General features: G+C 43.0%; 2 protein-coding genes across 2 annotated transcripts in view; one reads left to right on the top strand and one right to left on the bottom strand.

Moving 5' to 3' along the window:
- The first annotated feature begins 204 nt into the window (after positions 1–204).
- Positions 205–13,970, top strand: part of lingo3a (leucine rich repeat and Ig domain containing 3a) — a 46,948-nt gene continuing 33,182 nt past the window's right edge. Inside the window, exon 1 of the mRNA XM_031318443.2 lies at positions 205–776. The gene's annotated coding sequence lies outside the window, so the exon portion shown is untranslated. The remainder of the gene's footprint in view (positions 777–13,970) is intronic.
- Positions 9,836–12,319, bottom strand: LOC118496308 (intracellular protein transport protein USO1-like). The gene is made up of 2 exons (XM_036007534.1): positions 10,241–12,319; positions 9,836–10,070 (listed from the first exon to the last, which is right to left on the bottom strand). The coding sequence occupies exon 1, from the start codon at positions 11,979–11,981 to the stop codon at positions 11,412–11,414; it is 570 nt and encodes a 189-aa protein (XP_035863427.1). The 5' UTR covers positions 11,982–12,319; the 3' UTR covers positions 9,836–10,070; positions 10,241–11,411.

Genomic DNA, 13,970 nt, shown 5'->3' with positions numbered 1-13,970 from the left:
CCCACCTGGATTTCCACGCAGTGTGTCCCTTCAGGGTATTGTGGAGTATACAGTAGGCCTATACCCACCACCTGAAAGCTAAAGTGAGATAATTTTTTTAAATAGGCCTAGAGAACTCATCTTCCGTTTTCTCCCTATAGGACATGAATGCAGCACAAAACAGCCCGAGTACAAGAGAGAGAGAGAGAGAGAGTGAGTGAGAGAGAGAGAGAGAGAGAGAGAGAGAGAGAGCGCAAACGCACACATGAGCCATATGAACAGCAGCCGGCTCCTCTTTCAAACCAACAGACACACACTGCGCTCTACATCCCACACACACAAATGCCAGCGCACTCATACACATGCACTCCAATAACGAGAGCACCGTCAGTCCGAGCTGCCTGCCGCTGCCGGTGGCAGCCCTCGCCGATCCCCGAGACACAAAGCTGGGAGTCCGCTGGAAGAGGAGCTCCTGCTGCCTTTCTAGCACAAAGCAGAGGAGAGCGGAGAGCCAGGGACTTCATTTGCGAGGCGGTAGATAATCCAACAGCAGTGCTGTGAGGAGAAGAGAGAGGAGGGAAGGTGAGTGAATGCAGTCCAGTTCAGCTGCTGTTGCTGCTACTGCTGCTGCTGGAAGAGGAAGAAGAGGAGGAGGAGGAAGAAGCTCAGTGTCCGGAGAGGCTGGAGGAGCAACATTATCCCGCACAGAACCACAGTCAGAGCAGACGGTCAGCATCGATCAGAGCACCTCCAGGCTTGCAGATGTGGATGGAGTTCTGTGCAAGTTCTAGTCCTGGGTGAGCCAACTTCACACACACACACACACACACACGCGCATCTGGTGGTCCACTTGATGTGCTGTCTGACACTTTTACACACCAAAGAGAGATCATGCACATGGGGTTATTCTTTTGTGTTCCTTTCCTGTGTTGCCACTGCCTGTGTCTTCCCTTTCATCCAGATCACATTGGTGAAGGCTCACTTAAACAGATGATTTGATGAGCGTGAGATTCACCCTGTGATCATCGTGGCACTAGTTTACCCCCTCAGCCTCTTCTCACACTGTCATGGTGCAGTTCCGCCGGATTGATTTGCTCTCTAACTCAGATGGACATCGGGTCTCATTATCTCACTCCGCCTGTGCTTTTTTATTGTTATCCTTGAGGTGTGTGTGTGTGTGTGTGTCTTTGATTACCATAGTTCTCAATTAGGTTTTAATGATCTGAAAGTGAGGCAGAAGGGGAAGGCAGCCTTTGATCGATCCCTGCAGTCATCTCAGTCGTTGGCGTGACACATCTAAACCTCTGCCTGTGTTTGCTCAGCCCTCTTCCAGCTCTGTTCCTGTCTTTATTGTGTTTTTTTTATAAGGAAGGTCTGAATACAGTTTTGCTTTAATCTTGTTTCTTGTCTGTCATGGTTTACCACTGTCCCGGCAATTCTTGCATACATTAGCCTACATACATTGCAAAAACATGTAACTAAATGCAAATAATAATTGAGATTGCGCAGCTGTCTTTAGGTTTCTAAGACAATTGAAAAATTTGCTGACGGCAACAACTGTAATGTGTTTTTCTTTAAGTCATTTTGGGGGCATTATTAGTAAAGTGACAGGAAATTAGGGGAGAGATTAATGGGGAGTATGCAACAGAGGACCCTGGCAGGATTCCAGGACACCCCTTAACAGGGGTTTCTACCCTGGTTTTAAGGTCCTGAGTCACAGGCAGTACTTTTAGTGTATCACTTCATGTTCATGGGGCATGGCATTTGCCCCACTCAGAGTTTTTTTTTTTTACTAATGTCACTGCTCACCCCAACTGGTGAGTTTTTAACTAATCAAAGCAATGCAGGAATCCACACACTCACTGAATTGTGCATCTTTTAATTTTTCGTTGCTGGTACATTTCTGTAATTAAAACCCCCAACACTTTATCATCGTCACTGTGTTGCTTGCTTCTTGTGTGCAGTGACTGAGACATTAGCAGGTTTATTTCCGTGATTGTTCTGGTGCTGCCAGAAATTCCGCCAGATGACCCTCATTTTCGGCCGGATGTCCGTCACCTTCCGCTTTCTTTGTGTTGGCATTCTAAACTCTGGCCGATTTATGAGGACTATGGTTAGCTGCTCCTCAGATCTCTGCAGGGTAAATCCAGACAGCTAGCTAGACTATCTGTCCAATCTGAGTTTTCTGTTGCACGACTAAAACAACTTTTGAACATACACATGGTCCACCAAAACAAGTTCCTTCCCGAGGCTATTTTGCAGAGGCACCATCATTGAGTCCGGCGCTTAGCGCCGCCCAATGTGATTGTGATTGGTTTAAAGAAAGGCCAATAAACCAGAGCACGTTTTAGTTTCCCATCCTGGAATGATGACTGGTGTGGACTAGCTAGACCCTCCTCTTCAGTGCTGTGTTAGGTAATAAGTTGGTGTATACACCTCGTGGGGACATCTAGATCTAGTTTTGGGGCAGGTTTTGTTCAGAAGGTAGAGCGGGTTATCCTGTTTGCCCTGTTGAAGTGTTCTTGAGCAACTGAATCCCAAATTGTTTGCGCTGGCCTACACAGTGTGTGAAATAATGGTTTAATGAAAAGCACATTGTAAAGTGCTTTCTAGTTCAAAATGTTGTCTCATCAAATTTAGATGAAACATGGACTCTGGTCAATCTTGTCTTACACGTGTTATTGTCTGCTGCTTGTTGAGAACCGCAGTAGCTGGGACTGTCTAAAAATCAACAGGAGAAAATAAGCATCAAAGTGAATGCAATTATACAACAGCACTTAATAGGACCCAAGGTGCCACTTAGCTTCCCACTCTGACATATTTATGTGTCAGTAATGAAATGTCTGCTGACAGGTCTATGCGGTCCTCAGAGTGCATTGTTGAAGCAGGACTGTTAGTCTCGTCCATTACTACTCCTACACTTACCTCCTCATTCTGATGCTTTCTGCTGCACATAAAAGCTGTCAGCCGTGCTCAATGGTGACATTACCTTAGCTTAACACTGCCAAAGCTCAGTCTCATTGTTTTCAACTCTGGAGTATTTATGAGGGCAGTAAAGCGGAGATGCTTTCGCTGTCAGCAAGACAAGGGCATTGCTGCTCCTACGGAGAGAGGGCAGTGCGGAGCAATGAGGGAAGACAGGAAGGAGGAGAAGAAGCGAGTGCCCTGTGAGTGGCTGTCAGATACCTGCAGGCACGCTGACATGTCAGCTGTCACACTTAAGATGTCCAGCTGGAACGATCATGGGCCTGTGTATGCTGGCCGTCCTCCCTCTCACAGACTACTGTAATGCCATTATAGATGTTCAGATGAGTCTGTAACCTTAATGCAGAGCTTAGAGAGAATTTGGGCCTTACAAGTAATTTATTTTCAAACATGATTGCTTTATTTGACATTTGTCGTGACGATAGAGGCTGTTCTCATTACCTTAGAGCAACCTTTTTTGACGTAGGGCTCTTGTACCACTTCATCGACACCAGTCGTTATATTTGAAATGCGTTCAGGATGTGGATTTTATTGAAGTAGTATAATAATAAATAAACGTGGATATAAACGTAGGTGTTACCATATCTTTTCACTGCAATAGAACCAGGGTTTAAAATTAACTTTGTCGTCCACCAGCCAAATAGCAAATTTTACCAGCCACTCACTAGATTACAATTGTTTTTTTGGCTGGCGAGTGAAACAAATCTATCAGCCACTTGCATATTTTACCAGAATTTGGCTGGTGGATGGTACTAATTTTGAACCCTGAATCGAACTGTCAGTGTTTAGGTCGGTTTTCGCATTACTAGCACTTTTATTCTACACTTAGCTATTTATCTGTTACATTTAGCTAAATGTTTCAACCTTTTATCCGTTACATTTAGCTGTTTCAACCTTTTATCCTTTACTTTTAGCTAACTGTTTCAACCATTTATCATTACTTTTAGCAAACTATTTCAACCGTTACTTTTAGCTTACTGTTTCAATCATTTAAAGTTACTTTTAGCTAACTGTTTCAACCATTTATTGTTACTTTTGGCTAACTGTTTCAACCATTTATCTGTTACATTTAGCAATTTTACCATTTACCTTATGTTAACTGTTTCTCTGCTCGCTTGCTAACCAGTTTTCATGTACTCTAAATTTAGGGTGACCAGACGTCCCGGTTTGACCGGGACAGTTCCGATTGTCAGTTGCGTGTCCCAAGTCCCGACAAAAGCCTGTCGGGACGCTAAAATGTCCCGGTTTACACCAACCACTATGAAATTGTCCCGGTTGTCAGCGATTACATAGCCGACGTGGTCTTATTATAGCCCGATAATTAACTAAACCCATGTAGAAAGACTAATAAAGCATCCTTCCTGTCTTCCCTCACTGCTCCGCACTGCCCTCTCTCCGTAGGAGCAGCAATCCAGCGTAGCGTCCAGCGTATGATTTCAACAATGTGTGTGTGTGTCAGTCAATCGTAGCGGTCTGCGTCTGCATAATCTGTGCAGCCAGCGTTATATTTGTAAACAATGCCTCTTCTTATCTGTCTCGTTTTAATGGTTAGGCTATATCGCGACGCGAGTAACTAACTTGAGTAGGCTACTCTATATAATTTATGCGAGCACATGAATTGTTGAAATGACTGATAATGCCCATCCCTACTACGTTAGCCATGATATGAATGAAGCTTACCTGTTAAAAATGGGCCAACTCGGCGTCCTTTTGGGCTCTAAGCTGTCTCCACATTTTACATGCATCTCCAATATTTACCCATGTTTTACCTCTTCTCTGGTTATGCAATTGTTTAGAAAAGATGCAGAGTTTTTTAAGGTCGGGTAGAATGAATCTATATCTGTTAATCCAGTTGGTTTAGTTGCTGCTACCATCGCTGCAGCCAGCACCTTGTTTTTGCGTGTTTGCGTTTCATGTCTGGCAACCCGGGTGTCAAAATAGGCAACACACAGGCCAAAATATGGAAATTTATATTTAAATATGGAGAGCACTGGCTTTGGCATTGTTGTCAGAAAATATAGTATTTCAACTTAGCATGTTTCCTTAATATCTGTTCTGTTTAAATATTGTGGACATTTGTTGATTAAATACAATACATGTATTACATATTGGACCTTTCAAGTTTTACTTGAGTACTGTAGTTATAAGTACTTGTACTTTTTTTCACCCCACTTTCTACTTCTACTCCACTGCATGTATATGTAAGCTTTAGTTACTTTACAAATTAATATTGTTACACACAAAACATTCGAAGAGTTCATTATTATCATACAACTTGTGCATAATGATGTACCCACCTTACCTAATGCTTTAGTTGATGTGTTGTTCATGCATGAGGTCATGAATGAGAGGCTATGAACTCATGTCAATTCCTGATGATTCATAAAATATAAAGGAATGAAGTAATGCACAAATCATGAATTAATTCATGCATGAATTCATAATTCATGTACCTATACCGTAAAGTGTTACCATAACTTTAGTTCAAGCCTGTGGCAGCAGTTCCAAATAATTATTTTAGTGCCATGCAATGAAAAATACCTTTTTCACAAAGTCCTTTTCATAAGTTCAGTGGGTGCATTTTCCAAAAGAATGCTTTAATTCTGAAAAATAAGGTTGGTCCCACACGAAACTCACTCAATGTTTTTTAATATTATTTCTTAGATATGAGGCTACATACCAAGAAAATTAATGAATATTAACTGCGATAGCCCATTGTGTTGTGAGCAGTAGGCCTGCGTGTGCTGTTGGCAAAATTGTGTCTAATCTGTCTGTGTCTATGTCTGACCTGGGCTGACACATGTTCACGTTAAAAAGCGTGTGCGTGCACGAGCACTACGGTCATGCTCAAAGTGTCCCGGTTTTAGTTCCGGGAAATCTGGTCACCCTATCTAAATTTCAACATGTGGTGTCCAGGTGCTATAGCTGACTCAAAATATGGATATATGTTTTTTTAAATCCCATCATATTTTCTATTAAATCAAATTGGTTGAGCTACTTACATTACCATGTATTCCCTGGCAAAAGTGTCCCTCATTGGCAATCACTGCCTTAGATAACAATCAGCAGCATGACATTAAAATGGGCCGGTAAGAGACATTTAGTACTACTTAGTGAAATTAGACTGAAGTATGTTTTTCCAGAGCTTAAGCAGGACATAATATAAAAGTTTTTATTCAACATCATGCTGTTAATCTGTGGAAAATGGGCTGAGGCTCTAGACAAATTAGTAAGGCAGTGTAGTAAGGAACTGCATACTGCAGTTTGTCATTGTAATGCCATTGATTTAAATGACTCCAATGGAGCCTTTAGTAACTACAGAGCCTTTGTTATGTTTTTTGAAAATAATAGGATCAAAGCCAAAGCAATACGTCAACCCAGTACAATTCAGCAGACGAATAAAAGTGCTCTGACATTGAGGAGTCCATTTATCTTCCTCCAAATGGGTTTCTGCTTTTTGAAGATGATGCAATTTATGCCAGTTATTTGTCTATAATTTCAAACTATATTAGCTTACAAAAATTTCTACTTGCAGAACCTATTTATAGATAGTACGGCAGAGTATAGACACCACAGTGCTGCATTAACAACCAGCACAAGCACTTATCCGAGCTCTGACCATTTACTTAAACCAGGATGGTCTTACACTTATCTGATCTACCTATGCTTTTGCCCACTTCACTCTTTCTCGATATTTTGAAAAAAAGTCTAAATTGGCTTATTTAAGCAGACGATAGATTTTGAGTGACTTTACTGGATCGACTCAGTTGCGGCACAGATGAGATACAGACAGGAAGCGGAGGGGTGAGAAAGAGGAGTTGCTAGTTTTGCTCTTTGGATGCTGCATATTTATATGTATTCTGAGGTCTCTGGATGAAAGAATGTGTGATGAGATGGCCGTAGTATTACATAAGTACTAAAAGGGAAGCCAAGGAGTCTCATGAGTGTAGGTAGGCAGTGCTTACACACTTAAGAGGAGTTCAGAGACTACACTTCATCTTTTTCTTTTTGCATTAAAGCTTTAGTGCGTAACTTTTTGATATTAATGAACATCAAGCCATTGCCAAATGAGTTGCTACAAAGCTAATTCAGACTATCAGCTCCACACAACTCTCTCTGTATTTCTCAGTATGGCTATGTTCAGAAGATTGTGTCGTCCGGCGACTTTCCCATGCAGAAACTTGAGTGAAGATAATGACCTCTTTTGAAGAGTCCATCATGTTTTTTTAATCCTCCGTGTCCTTCTTGAGCTACTAGCAACTGTGTGGAGGAGGGGTGGGGGCGGTGCACGGTCACAGAGGGCTTGTATAATGTGGACGTGCCGACAGTGTTGTTGTCATTACTTAGAATTCCTCATGGGGGCGACAGAAACTACACACTATAGCTTTAAGTCATTTTGTTTGCCCAACGCTCCTCAGAAAGTGTGAAGCAACAGTGATAGTCCTGGGCCTCATTTCAGGAAGGAGGTTTAACAAACTCTGAGTCTAACCCTGATCTCTGAGTTGATTTACCCTGAGATGGGAAACTCTGAGTTTTCGGTTCCAGAACCGCTGATTTGAGTTGGTTCACGCGCGTGCACCACCACCACAATAAAAAGGCAGCATGAATGGAGCCATGATACTACAATTCACCATGGTAACAACCACAAACAAATGGGTCGGCGGAAATACTCATGCGCACATACAGCGAGTTAAAAAAACAACACAGCGGCTGCTGCAAAAGACAGAGAATTTGCGTGGGAGAAAAGTGCTGCTAGATTAAATGCGTATATTCCAATATAAGGCATATCATATTTAATCATAAGTAGGCTATAACCTAATATTACTGGTGAAATGATATTGAACCTATAATCTATTTAATTTAGATGCAATACTGCGGGTGAAAAAGTACTACACCTAATCCCACTCAGCAGCACCATCATTAACAGAATTATAATTCATAATCTTTTATTTCAAAGGGTTTACCTCATTCACCTGCAATCATGTGGAACATATTGTTAATGGCTCTTACTGGTTTGTGTCCAGGGAACACTACAAAAACGTTTAAAACACGTTTCAGAGCGAGTCACACTCTTCTGACGGCGCTTTGCTATACAGTGGCTTTACTAAAATGCTCCGCATCACCAATGTTGTAAAGAAAACTGCCGTTTTAAAAAAAATTAATGTGACACAAAGAATGTGCTGGGATGTAGAGCATGCCCAAGATGGGTGACGTTAGTGATATAAGGACGGATAAGGTTATGCAGCCTAGGCTGCATAACAGACTGGGAAGAAAAACCGATACCGCTCAAATAGGAAGTTATCTGAAAATTAAAACGTCGGGGCTTCAATATCATCTCCCGACGTATAACACCCTGCGAAGTAAAGCAGCTTCTTCATCGACGGGATTGTCGACAAAAGGAAATGCCACGTTTTAAGAAAAAAAAATAGTTAGAAATAGTAAATAAAAATAAACTTCGCTGAAATGCGCCCGATACAGACTGAATGAATGAATGAGGAAATGAAAGAGCGCTGTGTCAGAGGGAGGAGACTGAGAGAAACTTGAGGTTTTTTGAAGAAAACCTGTTTCCGACCAGGTTAGGTTCACAGGCTCAGTTACCATAGTAACTGACTCTGAGGTTAAGTTACCTCTTTCTGAAACAGAAAACCCAGAGTTTCCCTCATCTCAGGGTTAACAAACTCAGAGTTTTCACTAAACCTGCTTTCTGAAATGGGGCCCAGGTTATGTTCTTCACTTAAGCCCGCTAAAAGATCAACAATTAAAGCCTTTGGTGTGAGAGAGCTGATATGGGAAGTCATGTAACAGCAGGGGCGGATCTACAGGTGGGCAAAGGGGGGGCAGCTGACCCCCCACTGTAGGGCCTTGCCCCCCCAGCCGCCCCCCTAACTTTGGTGTTAAAAAAACTGTGCTTGTAAAAACAAACTGCCACTATGTCCACAAGCTTCTTAAAACATTGAAACAAACAACTAATTAATATTAATTAATAAAAAATAATAATTGTAGATGTAATCTTAGCCCCCTGCCCCTCAAATACTTAGCTACGTCCCTGCATTAAACGTGCAGAGCGGCGTTCGCACAGTCTGGCTCGCACACAGCGAGTCTGCTGCGGTGCGGTGGCCCTGCATCCTGGCAAAGACTGGAGCGACTGAAACGTGCGTTATACTCGCCGCAGTCCTGGATCTTCCCAATCCTACCTACAGCACCTTTTAAACCAAAACTACATGTATTAAAATCATAGGATTTATTGATTATTACCAAAACAAAAAAGTAAACTGATAATTGTTACCAAATAATTAAAGTTTGTAGCTGATTTGACAATAACCAGTGTATATTCTAAAGCATTTCTTAATAAAACTTTGAATTGCAGCTGTGTTTGAAAGGCTCTGTGTGTTTGGTCTTAAAGTCTTAAGCTACATGAGACTTGTAGTAAACCTGCAAAATGTCCCTGAAAGAAATGCTCCCGTGTTGTTAATTTAATTTTTTTCTTTGGATGACCAACATGTACCTCCAGACTAAAACCTCTATTTAATGTATTATATTTAACATATAAAATACTTTGAGCCAACTTATATTTTGGGGGTTTAGGATGCAAATGAGCATTTGTCCCTTGATTTATACATCAAACTATATTACACATGACTGTAGTGCAACTTAACATTTAAACAACAATAGACTAGCTCAACTAAACCAAATTTCCTCAACAGCAACTAACTAGGATAAACTAAAGAAAACCACAAACAAGGTCCTGGTTTTATACTCACGGCAAACGAGCCCCCAACTTGTTACGACCGGCTTACAGGCCACAACAAAAGAAGGACGTAACAATAATAAAGTAACATTTATTAAATAATGATGCAAACAAGAGGTGTGATTGTCGATGAGGTGTGATTGTCAGTATCAGTGATGATGAATGAAGGTGTATGGATGTAATGGAGAATGTGAGGTGCATGTTGTCAGTAGTTAACAAAGGGAAAACTCAAACAGAGAGAAAACATGTTGGTGCAGTCGGGAGAATGCGGCCTCCTGGTCTCGGGGCAGGCGGGGTTAAATAGTCTGCAAGGACCGGCCAGGTGATCACAGTCATCTCATTATCGCCTCCGCTACACCTGCAAGTTAACAAGACAAACCACAGTACACATGTACGACAGGCCCAGGGCTGTCACACCACATGACATCATTTTTATGCATTTATTTTAAAAGATTATTTGTGTAGCTAGTGTTTGTGTGTATGCAGTAGTTATTATATAGTTGTGAGGACTAGTTTCAGTTTTCTCACATCGCCACAGGACTTTTTTGGGGGGTGGCGGCAATAAGCTTGCGCATAGGTGAGGATTAAGGTGAGGGTGTGGGTGCGCAGACCTTATTCCCACCATCTTCACTCCTACCAGATGGACCTCCAGTGGCATGAGGGAACCCATGACGACCTGCCGGTGGTCCGGTCAGTTGGACTCCGCCTGTGCCTGTCCCCAGGTGCAGGTTTGTCTTCGGGGTTTGCTCCCTTAGCCACTGTACCCTCCCAAGTTAACCCACGTGGCTGTGGGGTTGCCTTCTTCCGCCTTCCCTTGCCGTTGTGGTGGTTCTCACACCACCATCTTCCGCTTGCGCTGCCATTGGGGTATTCACTATTTACCCATAGCTGGGGCTATTTACCCATAACTGGGACAGTGGATGACGGGCATCAGGGCGTTTCCACTCACTGATGGGCCTACATGCCACGTCTCTGGGGCCCACTGCTGCTCCAAGATCCCGTACAACTTAGCCTGGAACCACAAGGGACCAGTTACCATGTGTGCCACGGGGAGGCGTGTACGAGATCTTGGCAGTGGAGAGGCTATGTACCGGCTGAGGAGGCTTACACACTCGGCTCCTCTTTTCGCCCCTGAAAACAAAGGGCTATCCGGAGGCAGTAGCTGAAAGCAGTGGCAAAGAGCATGCACTAACTACAAGCACTACTACTCCAACACTACTGCACTGACGCATCACACACCCTGCGTGCAAACGCGCGCACACACCCACACGCACACGCAGACCCACACACAGACAGACAGACACACCGACAGACAGACCCACCCACACACAGACAGACAGACCCACCCACAGACAGACAGACAGACAGACAGACAGACAGACAGACAGACAGACAGACAGACAGACACTATACAAGTACAAATGCATTTTCTTTTCCTCAGCCAGGCAGAAGCTTTTTGTACCACTTCTTCTTCTTTGGCTTTTGCATTATCTGGCTCTGAAGATCTGACAGCTGGGACCTCATGGTGCTCTCGGTCCTGTCCCACTCCTGCTCTTTTTCCTGCTGAGTCAGCTTCAGGCTTTCTGTGGCCTGAAGGAGGGATGCCTTGTCCTCCTTCCACAGGTTGAGATTACTCTCCAGCTGCTGCTCAGTCTTCTTCAGAGCAGCCAGGAGGCAGTCACTCACAAAGCTTTGCTCGTCATTCTGATCCACATAGGTTGCTCTCCTCCAGCAGAGAAGTTTTCTCCTGCTGCCATAGGACACGCTCACTCTCTAGCTGATGTTCACACTTTTTCTCAAGAGCAGCCATGAGGTTCTTGTTGCTTTTGTCCTGCATCTCCAGCTGGGCTCTATGGGAAGCCTGGGATCTTTCCAGTATCTCCTTTGCCTCCTCGTCCTGTTTTAGGAGAGCTTCCTCCATCTTGCTCAATTTATTCTTCAGCTCCTGAGCTTGAGCCCTCTCAATCTCCAGATAGCTCTCCAACATCACGTTGGTGGTCTTACCTACCGTGAGCATCTGTCTCTCTTTACGAAGCTCGATCTTCTGAGTCTCCACATTGTTTTTAAGGGCCTCCTTCTCTCCCTTCATCTGCTCCATTTCGACTTTCAGGTCTTCAGTAATGAAGTACTGCAGGTCGAGATCTTTTTGGGCTTTTCGCAGCCTGTTGCTGATTTTTCCCAGCTGGGATTTCAGATACTCTGTTTCCCTGGGTGGGGAGTGGACGCGTTCAGCCAGCTGAACTTTCAAGTCACACATCTCCCTCTGCATCAGCTTTTTGTCATGGCTCAAAGTGCTGCCCTCTCTCTGTTGTTGGAGCTGATCGAGGAGATTAGCCAGCAAGTCCTCGGATTATCAGGTGAACTCTTCCCTCAGATTCACATTGGGTGAGACTCGCCTCGCTGTCCTTCAGTTCACACCGTACTTGTTCTTCAAGTGAACTGAGATAGAAATTCATTTGCGGTTCAATCTCTCCATGAATTCCATGTTTTCCAACTTTGTATTCTGCTGGACCAGTGTCTTTTCTCTTGTTGCAATGTGCACCTTTGGATTGTCACAGTCAAATGACTCTCTGATACAAACTGCTCTCTGAGTGAATTTGTGTCAAAACTAAAGTTGGGTCCCAGTATTCATAGTGTGTTGTTATGACAACAACAACAACATGTATTCTTATGTTTTCAATCCAAATGGTAATTGATTCTATCCCATTCTATCTTTGATTCTGTTGTTGCTATGGGATACCAGTTTGTTTATGTTTGAATATACAGTATGAATGTAAGGATTTCTGATGATTCCTAAAATATGGCAAAGAAAGAACACTTTACGAAATATGGAAAGGAAAAAGATGGATGTCTTTGCACAAGAGCAGTACACACAAGTATGCGCCAGTTGGGACGCCATTTTCTCTAACTCCAATAACCATGTGCGCTCAGCAACTACCTATTATTTAAGATGTGCATTTACCACAATAAAAAATTTTTTTTTTGCTTTTATTCAAACTTTTATTCAAACTTTTTATGTAAAAAAAAGCGACACTTAGCCTGCATAGTCGCGTGGATCCACAGGATCTCGCTCCTCATGTGAAGGACAACGCTCCTCGATTCTGTGCACAACTGTATCCCTGCCGTACAACTGAATGAGATCAGACTGGTATCATATATACCTAATCACAGGTCCATTTATAACAAAAAGTGGCAATCCTAGTATTTTCCTAACCATGATCTGTTATTGTTGATAGCTAAAGTTAGCTAAATTAGCATAGTCATAATTACGGACGTTACACGCTAAATCCAGTCTTGTGCCGATGCTCTGACAAGCTGAAGCCCCGCTGTCTATGTCCTGATAACTGTTTAGAAAACAGTTTTATATTTTAGTGAACTCACAAACAGCAATAATCTGTCTCTTGTTCATTGATTTGCACGCCGTGTTGCTCGCGTAGGGAAAAGTTCAACACAATTCAACTCTTGCAGCGGGCGGGCGTGTGCATGTGACGAGCACAAACGCGAGTTTCACAGGATTGCACCCGCTTGTCGCGTCACCTGTCAAACTGCCCGCGTGCCCCACTTGATCATAATCACTGATAAAATAAGACACATTCTATTCTATTTGTCTTACTATATCAGTAATTCTGATCAATCAAAAGGTCAAACAAATGATAGAATTATGTTATGCAGTTTTACAGTTTTTCCTCTATTTGCCATACAAGCCATTTACATATGAGGTTTCCGTGTAGCGTCTTCCAATGCCAATCTGCCAAGACCTTAGCCACCCCTTTACCACCCCATGTCAAATTTTCTAGATCCGCCACTGTGTAACAGTGAGCAAAGTGTCTCCAACACAGAGCTGCGTTATGGGATGAAGTGCCGGGTATTTGGGCAGTTTATGTACTTGTTGCTCTCGCCGGCTCATTTCATTTTATGTATTTCTATTGCTGCTGGCAACTTGAAGTGCTGCGACCGTCTAGCCATAAAACAATATTATCCTGTATGGATCGACCATCAGGACTGAGAGTGCTGAAGAAAATGGAGGTCAAAGCTCCTGCTTCATCAGGAAGGTACCATCCTTACCAGTCCAAGAGTTACACACTGAGTGTGTTGTATTGTTAGTGCTGACACAAGAAGTTGATTGTTGAAGGATTTTCACTAAAGAGGGGCTTCAGTTTCTCATGAATAGTCTCCTTCAGTGAACCGGGGCGGGGGATCACATCAGACGCATTACTCTACTGTTGCACATATTACGCATGACACATGACTCTACTGT

Source organism: Sander lucioperca, chromosome 11 (assembly GCF_008315115.2).
Source record: "Sander lucioperca isolate FBNREF2018 chromosome 11, SLUC_FBN_1.2, whole genome shotgun sequence".
Lineage (NCBI taxonomy): Eukaryota > Metazoa > Chordata > Actinopteri > Perciformes > Percidae > Sander > Sander lucioperca.
Note: the sequence above shows the minus strand (reverse complement) of the source record. Positions and strands in the feature narration are given on the sequence as shown.

Excerpts from the sequence above, each read along its gene's own strand:
- LOC118496308 (XM_036007534.1), bottom strand. The coding sequence starts at position 11,981 with ATGCAGAGGGAGATGTGTGACTTGAAAGTTCAGCTGGCTGAACGCGTC.